The sequence below is a fragment of the Mustela lutreola genome, chromosome 14 (assembly GCF_030435805.1).
Source record: "Mustela lutreola isolate mMusLut2 chromosome 14, mMusLut2.pri, whole genome shotgun sequence".
NCBI classification, from domain to species: domain Eukaryota; kingdom Metazoa; phylum Chordata; class Mammalia; order Carnivora; family Mustelidae; genus Mustela; species Mustela lutreola.
Genome location: NC_081303.1, coordinates 21,818,966 through 21,839,717, shown reverse-complemented (window position 1 = coordinate 21,839,717; position 20,752 = coordinate 21,818,966). Strand labels below are relative to the sequence as shown.

Below are 20,752 nucleotides of genomic sequence, written 5' to 3'. Positions count from 1 at the left end.
TGAGCTACATAAAAAATGTAAAGTTCTATATAATCAAACATCACACATTAAAACCTTGCAGTGGTCTGAGGAAAGGTATTTTCAACACATACAACAAAGGAGTGCTATTAAGAATACAGACCCAATTTCTGTATTCAACAACAAAAAAGACAAGTAAGTCACCAGAAATCTGTGCTGCAGGCTTAAAAAGGCAAGTTACAGATGACACAAATGCCAACAAAAAGGTAAAAGCATGTGGGGCTCCTGGAAGTCAGTCACATGAGAACTCAGACGGTTGCAAGATACCATTTCATGCCCATCTGAACAACAAAAATGTTTGAGTCCATCAATACCAGGCATTGATGATAATGGGGATGTCTGTGCACCTCTCTTCTAATGGGAGAAAGGCAAACCCAGGAGTCCCTCTGTGGACAGCAATTTAGCATCGTCTACACAACTGAAAGTAGGAATTCATCCTGACCAGAAACTGCAGCTCTAGGTGCCAGTCCTAAAGAAAGTCATGCATGTGTATACAGAGAGATATACATAAAGATTTTCACTAAAAAGCCTTGTTTGTAAAGTCAAAAACCTAAAACCAAACCCAAGAGAAACAAACAAAACCCTGAATGTTCATACACTGGGAAATGTATACACAAAATGGAGACTATGTATACCGTGATTAAAAAGAAACTAAACCGGGGCACCTGGGTGTCTCAGTGGGTTAAGCCTCTGCCTTCGGCTCAGGTCATGATCTCAGGGTCCTGGGATGGAGCCCCACATGGGGCTCTCTGCTCAGCAGGGAGCCTGCACCCCCCTCCCCCATCTCTCTCTGCCTGTCTCTCTGTCTACTTGTGATCTCTGTCAAATTAAAAAGAAAAAAAAATTAAAAAAGAAAGAAACTAAACCTATGTGTACAAAAATGAACAAATGTTGACTTAATACAGCAAGCAGTAGAATAATAGGTAATATGTTACATGGCAAATTGAAAACAGACACACAAAATTAAAAACATAGAAAACAAGATCCTATACAGTTTTAGAATGGTTGCATGGGAGGCATGTGTTGTTTGTGGCAGTATTTGCCTCTGGAAAGGGAGACAAGGGGTTGGGGAAGAAAACAAGGAAATGTTAACTGTATTTGTAATACGGTATTTCTTTCACTCAAAAATATCCAAAGCAAATTATTTTTCAAAGAAAGAGTAAGTTTATGTAAAGTAGTTCTTTAATTGTCTTTTTTACCCTCACCAGTGGTAGCATAAATATCTAGCTTCATAACTATACATCAGTAAGCTTAACAGACACAGCTAGAGACTATAATTCTTATTCCACCAGTAGCTTCTGGCATGATACTGAGTTAAAATAGTAACTGCTACTACTCCTTGAGAACTAGAGACAGGGGTGTGTGGAATATACATTATCTTGCAGGTAAAGATCAACTCCATTTCATAAATAAGAAATCTAAGGTTCAGAGGGCCACTGAAAAAAATTGCCAAAAGTTTCAGGCGAACTTTAAGTGGTGGAGGTAAATTCAACCTTGTACTTGCAGGGCAACAAAGGTAGTACCTTAAAGGCTCTGGTGTTTTGGTTTCCACATCTACCAAATTTAGCCTATCAGATTATTAGCCTATCCAATTATGGTCTCGGTGGGCCTTTAAATGTCTAAGGTTTTAATCAAGAAAATTTTTACAAAACCATCTAATGAAAGTAAAATCTTAGTCATTAGAGGACTTATTGTGGACTTAATGAGATTCTATGTGTTCTATGCATTTGTGCTAACCAGATCTACATAGAAATATGCTCCATTTCAGTAACTACCCTGTAGAGGCACCTGTGGGAAATTACGTCAAAGTAGGGTGTTAGCGTTTCTGATATTAAAGAGTGATTTAGAAGGTATACATGTATTTGCTGTAGGTTCAGGTACATGCGTGAATTATCTCACATTTAAAAATCATTTTTTGAAACATCTGTAAACCTAAGTAGGTATACCCATCTGCCCCAAGAGATTGTTTTTCCGTGTCGAGGTCCGTCCCCGATCCCCTACCTTGGAGAGAACGGAGAGATGAGCTGGGTCTCTTTGGCCCAGGTGATGACGGGTGGGGGTAAGCTCTTCACTTCACATGGAAGTGTCACCTCTTCCCCTGCAAGGACGGAGATCTCAACAGGCTTATCTTGGGACAGTCCTCGTTGATCTCCAAACACTCTGGGCCTTACTAAAATAAACACATGTTTTTGGAAGGGAGAGAGTACATTGAAAACAGTTACCTTACATTCAAATGCGTATTACTAATATTCTTTAAAAATGTACAAAAAGATGTTGCTGTGCGTTCCAAAGTTTCAGGGCATCTCTAAAACTTTCCATTCATGTATTTATAGCGAGAGCTGAAAGGAAAATGACCAGAGAGTTTCCCTTTTTAGTTCTTCCTTTCAGAACATAATGAAGAGGTCAGCTGAAATGCCCTTCGAGAATCTGCCACTTGTACAAGGAATTCCTCAGGGCAGAGTGCTCACCGAGGCATAGCTGAGGTTTGGCTTTGCGAGGGGATTTTAACTAAGGGGTGTTTCTGAAGCTGCTTGGGTGCAGTAAGCCTACTCCTCAGGAAAACACCATAAAATTTTTCCGAATGGCTATACAATTACTCTCCCTTTAAATAAGAATCTCAGTAGAAGAAATGGTGGTTGGCAGTAAAAATGCATTTTTGTAAAATGCAGTTCACTTTAGGAGAACAGCCCCTGCTAATATGATTTGGGAGAGAAATGTGAGTTTTGGCACCGGCAGACATGTCAAAGGAAAACACTCCTCCGGGGGCTCTCACCGTAGACGGTCAGCTGCACTTTCCTTTTGGCGTAGCCGGCCGCATTGGTGGCGGTGCAGATGTACTCCCCACTCTCTTCACCCCCAGGTGAGGACACATACAAACTTCCGTCAGCCCCTGCGGAAAACTTAGCACTGCTGGTGGAGATCAGCTCACCTTTCTGTGAAACACAACAAAGAGGTTTTTTTAAGATAATGAAGGAGTGACTTCATGTCTGGAAAAGGAAGAGAGGAAAAAAAAGATCTCCATGGGGGAAAATACTAGATTTTTGAAAAATGCTAATTTGACTTAAGTTATTTGTACGAAAATTAGAGCAAAGAAAGCAAAGGCAGTATTTTGACACACTGAACCATGTCCCCTTTGTTCCAGAGCTACTTAAAAATGGTGCGAATAATGGTAATAATAATGAATGGGATAGTCATACGCTAACCATGCACAGTTTTGAGCACATCACATGAATTAACTATTTTCATGTTCAAAACAATCATCTGAGCAGGAACTACCATAATCTCCCATTTTATAGATGAAAATAATAAAGGCTGGGGATGATGTGGAATAACAGTCAGTCTGTAGTAGTTCTGGGACTTGAACCCTGGCAATTAGGCTCTGGAGCCCTAATTCTTTCTTAACCTTCATGTTTTATCATGGCACACAGGCCACCCTGGCCTTTCATTTTTATGTTTTCCTAAAATGCATTAAACTTCTTTATAGTACCAGACACTGTAGAGTTTGGGGATCAGCTACAGCACTGGGTTTTTGTGTCCAGAATGCAGAAAGCTTAACCTTTTTATTTAACTTCCAGATGTCAGTACCTACTTTATATTTCAGAGCTTTGTAGATATATAAAATTAGATGCTATGTTAAAATGCTTGGGTTGTAGTACTAATTATACAAATGCCACATTTTGTTATTATGCCATCATTTTATATTACTTATAGCTGTCAGATTTAAATTAATTTACAGAAAATACATGCTATCTTCATGACTGTTCAAAGATGAAAAGGACTTCCTTAGCAAATGGGTTTTTCCTCTTTGCAAGAAGACAAGTAAAAGCTGGACAACTTCATGATAGGGACACAGAGGGGAATAAATGAGTTTGTATATGTCTTATTTTGCCTTCCTAAAAGAAAGGGTCTAAGACAAAGATTTGAGGGCAAGAAGTTTAGTTGGAAAGTGATCCCCAGAGGCTCAAGCAGGTGGGCGGGGGAGTGAGGCACACAAGGAAGGAAAGTTAAAAAGATTTCAGTGTTCTTATTTCCCCTGTGGCTGGGCTGATAAGCTTCCAAGTGCTGGGATCCGTTGAGAAACTGTGTGAAGAAACTCAGAAGTATTCTGATGGATGAGAAGCAGGTGATTTATAAAGGACACCTGCCCCCCAAGTTGTTAATGCCCCTACACTTCTCAGCTACCCAAGAGCAGGCTGAGTGGCCTTGTGGGACTCTGGAGAAAGCCCTGATTCCAAAACCTAGAGAGACACACGCAGGAAGTGGGACTCCGGCCGCGTGCACGGAGCTGTCCACCCGAGTTGCGCTGAAATCACAGCGGCTGCGGGGATGTGGCACAGGTAGACAAGGCTCTGCTACAAACATGCTAAGTGTTTAGAAAAGCTCCTGCGGGTGCCTGGGTGGCTCAGTGGTTAAGCCGCTGCCTTCGGCTCAGGTCATGATCTCAGGGTCCTGGGATCGAGTCCCGCATCGGGCTCTCTGCTCTGCAGGGAGCCTGCTTCCTCCTCTCTCTCTCTCTCTGTCTGCCTCTCTGCCTACTTGTGATTTCTCTCTGTCAAATAAATAAATAAAATCTTTAAAAAATAAATAAATAAATAAATAATAAAAAAAAAAAGATTTAGAAAAGCTCCTGGTATACAGAAGGCGTTACGTTAGCGTTCACTGTTGTGTTAATGTTACTCCAGCATCAGGTGTGACTGTACTAAGGACATTTTAAGGTCCCTTCCAAGTGGTACGACTGCATGGGTTTTCCTTTTTTTAAAATTCTACGGGACAGTCACAAGTCCCGTGTATGACAAAAAATATTCAAACACTGTGATAACACGTAACATTAACAAACACCTCTGAGTAGGTCATTTACCTTGGACCAGATGATGGACGGCTTGGGAATTCCACTTGCTTTGCATGGTAGAGTCACTGGAATGCCTTCAATTGTGCTGAGTACCTGCTGCCCGTGCTGAATGGTTGGCAGGACTGAAAATAGGAGGCAATATTCAGAGTCTGAGCATCTGTTCTTCCATTTAAAGTTACATGATTTTAGAATACATTGTGTATTCATAAAAACCAGCTAAGACAACATTTTCTGATCAAAATGTAGAGTAACTTGTAAGAGTAAATAAAATGTAGAGTAACTTGTAAGAGTAAATACAGTAACTCTAATCTGATGACTTTAATAAAATATTAACTTAAAGTCAAGTAGTGAATTATGCATAGCAAGTTAACTTTCCTACCAAAAGTAAGACTGAAGAAAATCCATGTTTTCCTGGAAACTCAAGAGGGAATTACATCCGAACATTTACACATTTAACCATAATTTTCATCATTGTCCATTACCCATTAGGCTGCAAAGAGCTGACGTAAGCCCACTGCTGGAGAGATGGACTGTTTAACCACTACACATTTAATATCTGCCTATTCACAAGCATTGCTAAACAAGCTACTAAATTTAACCCAGAAAGAAGGATATGTTTTCTTAAAAGAAATTCAACAATGAAACTTGCAAGGCCTTATGCGTTTACATTTAAAAGACTAAAATACAGGATTCTAAGTCAGTAGTTTTCACTAAAAAGAATAACATACCTTTGGACTTTAGAAAGCAACTGAAGAATTAACATTATATGAGCAGAAGCAAAAGGAAAAGGAAGACTGTTAATGATTCCATTCTGTGCATATCTCGATTAATCACAGGCAACTAGCATATGAAAAATTATCTATACTCAATTTTCTCAAAATAATAAATTTGATTAACGAAGTTCCCATACATGAAAGTTCTTAACATAGCACAACGAACACAGCACGAGCCCGATACACACCAGGCATTTCTTTTCCTTCCCCTGGAAAGATGAAAGTGGAATGGCTCCCCAGGGCTCATGCACTTACTAAAGCTCTTGCTTTTGAGACAAGTTTCTCTAGAATTATCACAGCTACCTGGGAGGAGAAGTTTGCCAGAACAAGGGACACCAGAGACTTCTGTGCATAAACATCCCTGGAAGGCTGTGCTACATACTGGTATTTTCCCAAGGCTGGGTTTATTCCTTAGATAATTTCCTCTTTTAAAAAATTGTCAAAAAAATTCTAGATACTCTCTACGTCAGGCTACTCTCTAATTCTAGAATCATCATGGAAGAGTCGACTCTCAACTCTACCATAATTTTATGGCCATATAGAATAAGCCATTTTCTTAAATGCATACTGAGTTTGACAGTTATTAGGGGAAGTGGCAAATTTAGGCATTTTCAAATCTGACGACATCTGTCTGTGGAAGGGCTATTTCTTTCCAGATTTCCACCTACCTAAATCAAGATGACAAGTGAGTAGTTTTCCATTTTAACTTACATCTATATTTGCATGCATTAATTTATCCTTTTAAGAACTGGTCATTGAGAGCTTTTTTTTTTTTTAATTTTTTTTTTTATAAACATATATTTTTATCCCAGGGGTACAGGTCTGTGAATTGCCAGTTTTACACACTTCACAGCACTCACCAAAGCACATACCCTCCCCAATGTCCATAACCCCACCCCCCTTCTCTCAACCCCCCTCCCCCCAGCAATCCTCAGTTTGTTTTGTGAGATTTTAATGAGTATTCTTAAAAGGGGCAAGGCAGAGTCATGAAGGCATGTCAGTGCTAATTAACATGCCTACGGAGGTATAGAGAACTTGTGATGCTGTGTCACATCCAACTCAAAAACTAACCTGTTGGCTGAATGGTTGCTTGGTTTAGTTCCTGTCAAATGTCTGGGTTGGGTTTTTTTAACCTTAGTAACTAAAACAGTTACTCATTTAATTTCACTTAAGATGGATGAAATATGTTGTGAAGTGATCTTTTTAGCTTTTAATCATCAACATTTAGTGTGTCATGATAAACCACATCACTGGTTCATCTGTCTCCTTGCTCCTCTGATCTGGGTGACATCCCAGCTAATCACATCTCTCTTCCACTCAAGTAAAAATTTACCTCAGAATCCTCCTCAACACAATATTCTATGGAGATGACATGATTATATTTCTATACTAGATTCTCAAGGCAGTCCCCAAGCACCTTCTAGGAAATTGATGGACTGATTTTGCTCTAAAAATAAATTGTATTTTTTTGTATATAGTTTTGTATTGTATATGATTGTATTCAATCTGGTATTATGCATTTATTCTTTTAGACTGTAATTTAGTGTTACTTTAATGTTTCTTTAAAATAGTATTTCTTCAAGAATATCTCACGCAATGTTGGTGGGGGCTGGTATAAGATTGAGAGACAGAAGAGGCTATTTACAATGAGACACAGACATTAAAAAAAAGAAGACGGTCTGTATCCACTGATAATTTCAATAGACCAAGCAAAATGTGGAAATTACCGGATTCTCCAATTCATGTCCTAAAAAAAGGATGAATTTACTAAAAACAAATGTTCTGTGTTACTTTCATCTCTGTACACAGAACTATTTTTTAATGCCACACTTAAAGCAATGCTGCAAAGTCTTTAAAGAAAATATTTTTAAAAAACCCTTATGACAACTTCTTAAACTATGAAGTTGTCACTTATTTATTGAGATGTAAAAAGTTCGTGACTGTTAGTCACGAACGAAAAAAGATAGCTTTTGGATTTTCTTATTTGTGACCTTTTAGATTATCTAACATGCGAAAAGACTGTTTGGAGCACATGAGGTGGCCTTTAGAAACGTTTAGGTCATTTCTAGCTAACACACAAAGGGGTCATTAGTAAGAACATGCTTGTTGCACAATCCAAAAAAAAAAGGCAATTTGGATGGAATAATAAGTTCAGCTTGCCTGAAATTAAAATGTATTTTTAAACATAACTCTTTGAGAACTCAGTTCACTTTTATCAATTAAGAAACCACTTACAAAAGCCCTTGGCCAGACTCAGCTGGTGACTCCCAATAAAGCCTTTTTGTGTATGTAGGAAAGGGAATTCTGAAAACAGCTTTAACAATGTAAATAGTGTTCAAGAAATAAGGCTTTCTGTTAAGAATAACAATTAGGGGAAAAGTCTACTTCTTACAACTAGAAGACAGAGTTATTTGATTTAGAGACATAAACCTAGCTTTGAACATGGTTTGGAAAGAATTACAACGGGTGTGTCTCTTACCATGTACATCCACAGTGGTAGTTTTGTTAATGGTTCCAGCAACATTACTGGCCACACAAGTATATTTGCCTCCATCCTGAAGGCGAACTCTTTCAATATGGAGACTCCCGTCACTGCGTACAGTGATGTAAGGATTTTGGACCAACTTAAAGAAAAAAAAGTCATATTTAATTTAAAAGCTAATGTTCCCTAAGCCAAAACCAGATTTTTTTTTTCCAACTGGGTTATTAAATGTCTTATAACAAAATATTTTAACACCCTTAAGGGAAAAATGATGAGCATAAAATGTTACAAAGAGTAGAATCTATTATATGTCCTCCTGATAAACCACCAAATATTATGCTGGAAAAAGGAACAAAATGGAGACAACACTTGACAGGAAACAAGTGATGTCTCTATTTTATGTCTCTGAGATTTCTGGTATCACTCAGGACCCAAATTCCACTAATGACTTTTACTTTTTACTAATTTGTTGTTTTTCAAGAAGCGTATAGTACCACTTGCAAGTTATTTGATATTTTCATTTTGGCAAACAGGCAGTCATTCAAGTTGAGAGAATGTGATTCATTTCAACACTTACCTTTTTCAGTGAAAGATACAAATATTAGAGGCAATGTATGATATAGGAACTGTGTCAGAGAAGGTCTGCAATATTTTCTGTTAAAAATGATCACTCTAACTGCCATTTATGCATTTTGTTCAATCACAGGATACCTTTGTGCTCAAACAGTATCATCCTTTTTTATAAGGGCATTTAATTATTGAGTGAGGTCTACTAATTATCCTCAGGATTTTATGCAAATATGAACAATTTCACATCTTATTCCAAGGAGTCAGTTCACTTCTAATTAGCACTTCAAAAAGAGAGTGAGCCTAACTACCCTGGAAAATGGAAGGAAAAGTGCTCTTATCTACATGAAAATTTATTGCCAGAGATAGCATGTTTGCAAAAAATTTTATAGAACCATGACAATTTTTTCAAATCCTTTCATAAGCCAAAGTTATACACTGAAAAAAAAAGACACAAAATAGATCCACATGTCCAAATAGTTCATGATAAAATATATAATGTTTGAAATTATTAAATAATAAAAATAATAAAGATTAATAAATGAAAGAATTTTATGAAAATATCAGTATTTATTATATCCTACAAAAAGGATATAAAAATATTTAAAGGCTATAAAATAATTTTATATTTGTTTCACTTTGTACATATTCTGAAGTTTATTAGTTGCATTGAATTTAATGCAAAACTATAAAAATCACACCATTGGCTCTTTTTCCATCTTATTAATTCTGAAATAATGTAAACTGCATAAACATGTTAACACTAAAAAAGTTTTTCTTTGTATTTTTGTATATTTATTAAATTGAAATTTCAATGGTTGGAATAAATTGTCTCTTACACAAGAAAATTAGAAATGTGAATGCATGGATTTAAAATGTTCTTACCATGGCTGAATTCTTAATCCACCGACGTTCTGGAATGGGATTTCCAGCCAACAGAGCACAAGGCAAAGTAAGCTGCTGTCCTTCAATGACACTGGTCACTGAAGGGCTGATTCCAATAAGTGGAGCAACTGAGACAGACAGAAACAGGTATTATCAACTCAATCTTACCCAAAAGGAAGACAAACATCCTTACAGGCCAAGATTATCCTCTTTAAAAAGCTGAATTTTCAAGAATAAGATTTTTAAGTATAAATGGGTTTGAATTCAAAGGCAGAGATAAAAGACCCTTCTAAGAAGAGAGAATGGCAAGAGGGCAGATTATTTCATTCAGCATAATCTCTTCCAGTGCCGTCCATGTTGATACAATACCCAAATTTTGTATCAACAAGGATGGGACTGGAAGTGAAATAAATCAAGCAGAGAGAGTCAATTATCATATGGTTTCACTTAGTTGTGGAGCATAAGGAATAACATGGAAGACATGGGGAAATGGAGAGGAGAAGGGAGTTGGGGGAAATCAGGGAGAGATGAACCATGAGAGACTGTGAACTCTGAGAAACAAACTGAGGGTTTGGAGGGGATGGGTGAGCCTGTTGATGGGTATTAAGGAGGGCACGTATTGCAGCATGGAGCACTGGGTGTGGTGCATCAGCAATGAATCTTGGAACACTGAAAAAATTTTAAAAAATTAAATTATTAAAAAAAAAGAGAGGGTAGATAATAGTATAGAAGTAGAGAAAGTAAAAAAGAATTAATCTATGGCATGGAAGGCCAGAAATACCAAGCTAAGATATGTGCAATGTATCCAATGGACAAATGGAAAGAGACCGAGAGCACTTATAAATTTAAAAAGTGGGATCATCAGAAAAATTCTCCAGAAATATTACTCTGCACACTGTGACTAAGACTTACAGGAAAAGGGAAAGACCAGAAAGGATGAGATCAATGAGGAGGCTATCATAACAGGTCAAACAAATAAAAGGAGGTATACTCTCTTAGATGTAAATATGTTCTTTTCTAGGAATTAATAAATTTAAAACAAATCAAAGCAAAGACTCTAGATATTCTATTTGGAAAACTTAAATATGTAGATGCATAAAGGGAGACATAGAAAAAATTTTATAATTGCATATGAATAAGAAACAGGTGCTGTTTAGCATTCACTTTAAATTTACATTTACATTTACTTACATTTACATTAAATGCTGTAATAATTTAGACAATGTAGTACTAGTGCATAAGTCGAATTCCAAGGAATAGAAATAGGAATATGAATTTAACATGTGACCAAAAGGGTATTTTAATCAGTGGGAAGAGAATATTCAATAAAAGATACCAAAACAAATGCCCAACCACTTGGAAATAAATGATATTGTATCCTTACTTCACGTTATATCTAAAAATAATTTCATGTGGACTTAAAATGAGAAATGTAAAAAAGGGAATCAGAAAAGAATGCCATTCAGGGAAATAAAAATCAAAACCACAATGAGATACCACCTCACACCAGTCAGAATGACTAAAACTAACAAGTCAGGAAATTATAGATGTTGGCGAGGATGCGGAGAAAGGGGAGCCCTCCTAAGCTTCTGGTGGGAATGTAAGCTGGTGCAGCCACTCTGGAAAACAGCATGGAGGTTCCTCAAAAAGTTGAAAATAGAGCTACCCTATGACCCAGCAATCACACTACTGGGTATTTATCCTAAAGATACAAATGTAGGGATCCAAAGGGGCACATGCACCCAAATGTTTATAGCAGCAATGTCCACAATAGCCAAACTATGGAAAGAACCAAGATGTCCATCAACAGATGAATGGATAAAAAAGATGTGGTATACACACACACACACACACACACACACACACACACACAATGGAATACTATGCAGCCATCAAAAGAAATGAAATCTTGCTATTTGCAATCACGTGGATAGAACTAGAGGGTATTATGCTGAGTGAAATAAGTCAATCAGAGAAAGATAATTATCAAATGATCTCTCTGATATGAGAAATTTGAGAGGCAGGGCGGGGCATTGTGGGGATAGGGAAGGAAAAAAAATGAAACAAGATGGGATCCGGAGGGAGACAAACCATAAGAGACTCTTAATCTCATGAAACAAACTGAGGATTGCTGGGGAGGGCAGGAGGGTAGGGATTTGGTGGTTGGGTGATGGACATTGGGGAGGGTATGTGCTATGGTGAGCGCTGTGAAATGTGTAAGCCTGATGATTCACAGACCTGTACCCCTGGGGCAAATAATACATTATATGTTAATAAAAATAATTTAAAAAAAGATGTCATGACTCTAATGTGTATATGTATGTATTTCTATTTAGACTTAAATCAGGGTGCCTGGGTGGCTCAGTGGGTTGAGCCGCTGCCTTCGGCTCGGGTCATGATCTCAGGGTCCTGGGATCGAGTCCCGCATCAGGCTCTCTGCTCAGCAGGGAGTCTGCTTCCCTCTCTCTCTCTCTCTACCTGCCTCTCCATCTACTTGTGATTTCTTTCTGTCAAATAAATAAATAAATAAAAACCTTTAAAAAAATAAATAAGAAATTAAAAAAAATAGACTTAAATCAATTTATTCAAGTTGACGTTCATTTCTTCAAACGGAAGATAAGGAACTTAGAACAGATGATATGTAAGGTTATTTCTAGTTTTAGTATCCCATGAAATATGAAATAGGGTGGGGGACAGAAAACTAATTTAGTAGTCAAATATTTACCTGTTTTTTGTTTGTTTGTTTGTTTGTTTGAAGTGGCAAAGGCAAGAGGTGATGTAGGAAAAGAAGTCTAATGACTCAGATGAGCATGATATCAAAGCACCTAATTGATCTTACCAAGTCCTGTCACTGTTACTGTTGTCTGGGACTGGACCTTTCCAAACTGGTTTTCAGCTTCACAAATGTAGGTTCCTTTATCATTGGCCCATATATCTAAAAAGAAGAGATCATTTACTCATTCAGGACCATCTATGAAGCACAACTATGTGCCAGGCACAGTGCAGAGACCTGTGGGTGGAAAATGCGTAGGTGCTGTCCTCTGGCAGTTCCCACTCCAGGAGAGGAGACATACATAAAACCAACAATCATAGCACAGTGTGATTAATACTGTAATATGCATGTCAAGCAATGAGCTGTGGGAGCACAGAGACAAAAGAGACTGAGGGCATGTAGAGGACTTGGGGGAGGAGCTGCAGAGGAGGTAGGATACAAGCAGGTAAATAAATAGCAGGTAGAATAGGGGGAAGGGCAGTCCAAGCCCAATTTGGGCTGCAAAGATAAAAGCATAAATTGAAAAATCAAGGTCTGTGCAAAGAATAGAAAGCTGCACTACCAAGGTGTCCTGCTGCAGCACCCTGGGGGCATTCGGAAGGTTTGCAAGAGAGATTTTTTTTTAGTTGGCTCAGTGATGGGGGAGTATGTTGGCACTAACAAAAACTGGAAAGGCCATACGGGGGGGTGGGCAGATTCATGAAAGGAACAATTATCCCAAGTCCAGTAAGAGTTTTGAAGATCCTGCTGGAAATCCATGGATTTGATGACTTTGTTTATAATTTTAGACAATTACATCTACCAGTTTCTATGTCTGAGCTGTCAAATTCGTGGGGATATACATAAACATGAATGTACATTATGTAGACATTGCCAGGGTAGACATTTTATGTAGACATAAATGTAGAGATTTACCTATTGGAATACCTACGGTTTCAATAAAAATTACTTTATTTTCCTCTGTACTACATTTTCAATGTTAAAATAGTTATTACTGTGTAGGTAGATAAAAAATATAGACTTTATTTTGAGACAGTAAAAAGAATATGACAGGGACGCCTGGGTGGCTCAGTTGGTTGAGCAGCTGCCTTCGGCTCAGGTCATGATCCCAGCGTCCTGGGATCGAGTCCCACATCGGGCTCCTTGCTTAGCAGGGAGCCTGCTTCTCCCTCTTCCTCTGCCTGCCATTCTGTCTGCCTGTGCTCACTCTCTCCCCCCCTCTCTCTCTGATAAATAAATAAAATCTTTAAAAAAAAAAAAAGAATATGACAAAGTATTTTTAATTAAGGAAGGTATTGGGGGATCAGGATGAAGACTACGAGGTTAAAGGTCATGTGGACACAGGAGACAAGCTAAAGACCTAGTTTGGTGCCTTGTCAAGTGTTGGCTTATCAGAAAATCTTAAATAGGGAAATGACTGTCATCTTTGCAAATATCTTAACTAAATAAGCCCAGTGTAATCTCCTGAAAAGATCTGATAGAGAAAAATGTAGCTTTCCATTTTAAACAGTTCCATATTCTCCCAGATAAAGAGCAGTGACAAAGCTTCTACTCCTCTGCTAACCTTTTGCATTTAACTGCAGAACGGCATCTGGTAAACTCAGGCAGTGTCTACTCTGAACAACAGCAAATATTCACTTGCAAAGGAAAATTCAGCAAACCATCTGGTTAATAAGGCACACATTGTTTCTATCCAAGCTATTTTTCCTATTATTAACTCTCAGGCTAATTTGTGTAGACATTCATAAAACAACAGAGAACTGTTTGTAATCACTACTTTCCTTCTAGATTATTTAATTTGGACACTTGGGCAACCACTTGTCAATACACCACCTTCTTTTATCTTCCCTTTCTACATCTCCTCTAACTGATTTGTTTCAGGTCCAATTTGTTTCCTATTGGGCCTTTCTCATCCCTACTATCACCCCACCTGCATAACTCTGTGAGCCTCTCCATTTTCCTTCTCATCTCTCCCGTCTTACAGAGTGGTTGATCTGAAACAATATTTCATGTGCCCTTTCCTGCAGTGAAGCTTGGAGTGTTATTTTCTACCTCATCAAAAGCATTTCTTCACCTGCACGTTCCAGATCCTGCATGATCTGACCCAAGAAGTACTTTTGTGGCCATCCCCTTAGACGGTGGATTGTAAAATGCCCGAATGAGGGACCCTACATATGGCTTCTGTCTTCACCACAGAGCCTGGCTGAGAGCTGAATCCTTAAGCACTTATAATTATTTTTATTTGTATTTGGAAGTTTAAGAGGCTAATGGACATTTAAAATGCTACAAAATAACCCCAAAGATGCAATTACTCTTTAAAAAAACAGTTAATCAACTAAATGATTTTATCCCTCCAGTGCCACTATCCAAACATTCTAAACATTATTTTAAAAAGTACAAAGTGTTTACAAATATCTGAATGCTTAATCACTTACAGGCAAAATTTTTGGACACTGGAGTCTTTGACTTTATTTTTTTTCAATCTTCTGCTCCAGGTAAATATCACTTTTAATCAATGAGCTTCCATAGGGTATAATGTCCCTATGCATATGGTTATGTATTAGTGGTCAAAAAAAAAATTCATTAAAGTTAACTAACTCATAACATTTTACCTTTCTATATAGCAGTTGGTACAAGAATCAATAAAATGTGATCACTTATCCACCTGGGAGCCCAAGTGACTCCATTTGCATAAGAAAGTGAGATAGGAAGAAGTCACATTGTTTCATATGACTTATTTATGTCAATTCCAAAATATAAGAATTCAGTACACTTTTAAAGGGAAATGCAATAAACACAAAATGTGTTGGCAAGATCAATTCACAATTTTAAACAGACTAATCCCTATGTATAGAACATGAAGGTATAATATATATCTACATACTTGTATAAAATATATTTCCTTTAACCTACTTGAAATAAAGAGAGCTCCTGTTCTTAGCTGGCTGATGGAACTCACTGAAAAGGGTCTTGAGAAGATCGGCATGTTGTCTGATCTCTGCCATTTAATCTTTGGTTCTGGATAACCCTGGACATAGCAAGGTAATGTCACGTTTGAGCCAATTTCCACAGAAACATCAGCAGGTTCTTGTATGAAAACTGGAGGTGCTAGAAGATATTTAAAGCAAATAAGCAAAAAAAGGTCATTGGGATAGCGTACAGGCACATTAAGTATAAGCGTCATTATTAAACTGTCAACAGATTGAATCTGAATCAAGGTATTGGTTACATAATATTTTAAGTTTACCCTTTAAGTATTCCTGGCTTCCACTGAAATAGCAGATATTTCTTTTTTGCTTTATAAATGAAGAGAAGCACAAAGAAGTTCAACTACTTCTTTATCACTTAAAGTGATAAATGATGAAGAGAATGGAATTTAAGAGTGAGAATTTAAAACAAGATTACTTTAAATAAAGAGACTCTTTTGTTTTAGAAATTTGTTTTCAATTTTAGTTTATGTCATACTGCTCAAATCTTTGAATTTTCTTATAAAAAAAGTTTGCCTTGTAATGAAATATTTTTTACACTAAACCTTAGCTTCTTTTTGTCAAAATTTTAAGGAACTTAATTTATACCAGAAGTCATTCTTTAATTGATCACTGTAACCAGTTAATAGTATTTAATCTTAAATTATATTCTTGTTCTAGAGCACATGTAGATCATTGCTTCTCAATACCTTTCATTTCTAAAATACATTTTTGAGTTAAAGGAATTAGAACTTGAGAATCATAGTTTCTGATTAAAAGAGAATAATGAGACCTTAATATCTTAGAGTTAAAATCTGATTCAGAAATTATAAAATTATAGATCAAAAGGCTACAGTTATCCACATAATTTAGGTAAACACAGAAGCCTGGAGGAAGAATTAGAAATGTGTCATGGGGGGCGCCTGAGTGGCTCAGTGGGTTAAGCCTCTGCCTTCAGCTCAGGTCATGATTTCAGGGTCCTGGGATTGAGCCCGGCATCGGGCTCTCTGCTCAGCAGTGAGCCTGCTTCCTCCTCTCTCTGCCTGCCTCTCTGCCTACTTGTGATCTCTCTCTCACTCTCTGTCAAATAAATAAATAAAATCTTAAAAAAAAAAGTGTCATGGGGACAACTTGGAAAACATGGGAAAGCAATATAATTGGAGAAAGCTGTCAGCAAGCCCAAACAGATGAGGTAGCAAGTATGCCTAGCCCCTAGAATTTATAAGTGATGATATATGAGATACCAGACAGGGAAAAACGTATAGGATGCTACTGGAGGTAATTCATGAAACCTGCTCATAGGATTCTTTTTTAAAAATTATATTTGTTTATTTGAAAGAGAAAGAGAGACAGAAAGAAGATGTGTTACAGGGGCAGGAGGGCCAGAGGGAGAGGGACAAGCAGACTCAGCTGAGTCGGGGCTCTATTTCAAAATCCCGAGATCATGACCTGAGCCAAAACCAATAGGTGGTCTCTTGACCAACTGAGCCCCCGAGGGCCCCGCCCAAATAGGATTCTAAGAGGAAGAGGGAAGACAGGGCTCCTTGATAAGGTCAAAGGTAAATATTGCTTAGAAATTCAACTATCACTTACAAAGCCAAGGAAAGTGCTTTCCATGATTTTTCTCATTTATCTTCATAATATCTTCACAATATCCTTATGGGGTAAGTACTATCATTACTCTAATTTTGTAAATGAAGAAACTGAGACAAGATAGTTAATTTGCTAAGTGTCACATGGAATTGAATTGTGGAGGTAGGATTGAAAACCAGATTGATGCTGGTAACAATTCTTCGTCATTTTATCAGCCTCCCCTTTTCTATAGGCTCTTACAACTGCTCAAAGTCAAGTTGTTTAGCAGGCTAATAAAAATGGGTGCAGAGAACACTTCTTTCCTTCTCATTGGGAATTCTGGGACTCCGATGTATGGTTGTCTCCAAAGCAGCCTTAGTGCTTTTATTAGGTGGGGCTAACAGACATCCTCTAAGTAAGTAGCCTCATCTCCCATCATCTCCCTACAGAAATCTTATTCTCTGGACAATTTGAACTCTTTACTCTTCTCCAAACAAGGATTGACCTTTTTTTTTTTTTTTTTTTTTTTTTAAGATTTTATTTATTTACTTGAGAGGGAAAGAGAGAGCATGAGAGGGGAGAGGGTCAGATGGAGAAGCAGACTCCCTGCTGAACAGGCAGCCCAATGCGGGACTCGATCCTGGGACTCCAGGATCATGACCTGAGCTGAAGGCAGTCGCTGAACCAACTGAGCCACCAAGGTGTACCACGGATTGACCATTTTTATATCATAAGTGCTCCCGTGTTACTGCCATTCCTTTCAAATGCAATGTTTCTTGTTGATCTCTGGCTGTTGAAATATTGACAATTCTTTAATCCAGTTCAAAAGGTCCCTCCTCAGTGCCATCTCTCATCCTCCCAGACAGACATGATTTCTTTCCTCTGAACTCACTCTGTATCACTCTCATGGCAATGGCCACATTCTGCCTTTTATTAAACTAATGTTTGATTTTTCTCTAGAGAGTTCATGTTTGCAACCATATTTTATCCTTTATAGCAACTAACATAGCACTTTGTGCATTATTCAAGGCTGCTAGATATCTGTGAATTATTGAATCAATATTAAAACACTTCAACAATAATCTAGTGTGTGTATTTGTATGTGTGTAAGTGCACGGTGATTATCACAACCTTGATCCCATACATTTGAACTTGCACTATGGAAGAAAACAGGCAACTTCAGAAACCTTATTGCTTGTTTACTGAACCTAAATAAAATAAAATAAAGTTAAGCCCACAACTGAGTAACATATTTTTAAAAAGAAGTGTGGGATTTCTCTTAATCCACCTTTATGGGAACTTGACTTATAAAAATAATAGGCAAAATAAGTATATTTAGAAAAAAATTTATAAAGCAGCTCATTGTTTGCCTTTGGTGTAAAGGGCTAGTTACTTTTCTCTAGAGTGATAGTAACCATTTATTCCAGAGCCAGTTTCTTTTCTGAAAAAAAGACATTAAGTATAAAAAAGTCTCAGGATGTATTAGTTGCAGATTGTGGGCAGGTAGATGTGAAAATGCGGCAGAAAATAAATTCCAGAAGAACAAAAAGATATGCAGTAGGCTGGATTGACCAAATATTTGGGAGGAACCCAAGCTCACTGACACAACAGAACATAGCCATCGGTGAAAATGGAGACAAATCAGAACTTTCAGAAGTAAGAAACCCAAGAACAAACTGGACTGAAAAAGGACAAACATAGTTTAGGTTGTACCCATAAAACTCAATAAAGACAGGAGAAGTCATCTGTGGTGAAGAAGCTTTGGGAACAGTGTCAGGCACAAGACAAGCAAAAGGTTAGGGAATATACAAACTGGTACCAGAAAACAAGGCAAATGAGTGTACCAGGCACTAGGGAAACAGCCAAGACAGCATCAATGACAAGCAAACCTCAAAAATGAAGCAACTCCTAACCCAGGCCAAGAAACCTTTTAAATACTTCCTACTCCCGAGTGTGGCCAATTTGGACTCCAAGTGAATTATACTGGGTGAATGGTAAACAGATTAACGGGACCGGTGAAGGGGCAGCAGTGATTGTAGTACAAAACAAGAGACTTGGACGGGGGAGGCCATGTTGCTTAGAGACATTCCAGCCCATTCAGTGGTTTCGAATGGCAGTTCCATTATTTCTTTGTCTATAAAACTGGAGAATTATTTTGCCTCCCCAAGTCTGAATCTCTCCATGAACAAAAAGGAGGTAATAGTATTTCCTATCTGGTGATGTTAAAAGAGGTAGTCTTGAATCATTTAGCATGGAGTCATCACCAAAATATTAACTATCATTGCTTACAAATATTGTTGAGTTAATTTATTCAATCTTAGCTCCAAAATTTAATATATCTATTATTAATTTCAATTTCAGCTTCTGCATATAGTCTGTCAGGATCATGCTGGACTCACTGGGATCTCCTAAATATTTGTATGCACACCCCTTGAGAACTGCAGAATTAACACCCACTATGGCTTTGCTGTCACTGGCTGACAGATATACGGCAGTGGGCACATATCACTTTGAAAATAGAAATGTCATAGGTTGACCAGGTGGCTCTGAAAGCTATTCCATAAAATTTTTCTAGTTCCTTAAGTGGTAATTAAATATATATCCACTAAAGCAATTCTTGCATTATATTAGTCAAACAGAGATTTTCTTTCCTAAAATGGCTGAACACACTATTTTGGTTCTAACAAACCACAGAACACAAAGCCACAGTCTAAGGCTAAGATCCTGAGCAGTGTGGAATACTGCAAGTGAAATCGCTGCCAGGCCAACTTTTTGTTTGATGTAGCCAATCTTCTTCTCTTCCAAATGACTTCACAGTTCACTACCTCTTTTTTTTTTAAAAAAGGATGAAAAGCACTGATAATTTTCCCTGCTGACCTGAAATGTCCATAACTCAGAGCCATGATAATGAGAAACAGGAAAGAGGAGACTCACTACAAGAAGCTCTAACTCAATAATAATATTGAACAGCTTTTTTATTATTGGTTTTTTTTTTTAATCTCATATTGGTGTAAGATGATAGGCCACAAAAACGATCTGAACGCCCAACAGCTACATGATAGGGATAAAGGCATGTTTCTCTTTTTAAGTCATCAGCTACTTAAAATTATGCTCAATAGTTTTGGAACATAAATGAATAATTTTACGCACTAGTACTAAAAGTAGCACTTGAGTTATCTCAGGCCCTTTTTAAAAAAAAAGTCAACTTGAAATAGTGACTTCCGTATGAAAAGCCCATTAATCTTAAATGCTATGCCATTATTTTATATGCATTTATATAGTGTTTTTCAGGACTGAAAGAACCAAAATGACCAAAATGACAAGTTTGTGCAATTCGTGTATGTGATACACGTGCCATTCACGAGGCAGATGGGAACAGCGGTAACCACTGACTTGCTGAACGCATGTGAATAGGTGATAATGTCTGGTTTCATCTTTACAAGTAATTTATCAGGTACGTACTATGAAAAGTCAGGCAGAAAACCCAGTCTCTCTCCAAAGCCCATTCTCTTAACCAGTATGTAAATTCTGAGGAAATTTTGGGTTGGTTTTTTGTTTTTTGTTTTTTTTTGGGGGGGGGGTTGTTTGCTTTTAGACCTAATAGAGAAAAGCATGACCATCACTGCAATTGTGATTTGCATGGACCTTGGCCATTACACCCTGTATCTGCTTGGATATATAACCATAGTTTTATGTGGACAGTCCAGGTCTAACCAAACTTTGCAAGGTAAGGTAATCAGAATTCTAATGGTGAATAAGAGATCGTTAAGGCATAACAGATGCATGCATGGCACTAACATTAGTATTGAGTTATTTGGCAACTTCATGATCAAGGTTACAGTAAGGAAACAACTGAGTCTATGTTAA

At 37.5% G+C, this 20,752-nt stretch overlaps 1 protein-coding gene across 3 annotated transcripts in view; it reads right to left on the bottom strand.

The window, feature by feature from the left end:
• The window catches only part of HMCN1 (hemicentin 1), a 475,982-nt gene that overhangs the window by 208,906 nt on the left and 246,324 nt on the right, over positions 1-20,752 (bottom strand). For all 3 annotated transcript variants that reach the window (XM_059145201.1, XM_059145202.1, XM_059145204.1), the window contains exons 16-22: positions 15,261-15,455; positions 12,414-12,509; positions 9,575-9,702; positions 8,120-8,264; positions 4,877-4,989; positions 2,792-2,951; positions 2,020-2,188 (exon numbers count right to left, since the gene is read on the bottom strand). In XM_059145201.1, coding sequence (XP_059001184.1) covers positions 2,020-2,188; positions 2,792-2,951; positions 4,877-4,989; positions 8,120-8,264; positions 9,575-9,702; positions 12,414-12,509; positions 15,261-15,455 — 1,006 coding nt within the window. The remainder of the gene's footprint in view (positions 1-2,019; positions 2,189-2,791; positions 2,952-4,876; positions 4,990-8,119; positions 8,265-9,574; positions 9,703-12,413; positions 12,510-15,260; positions 15,456-20,752) is intronic.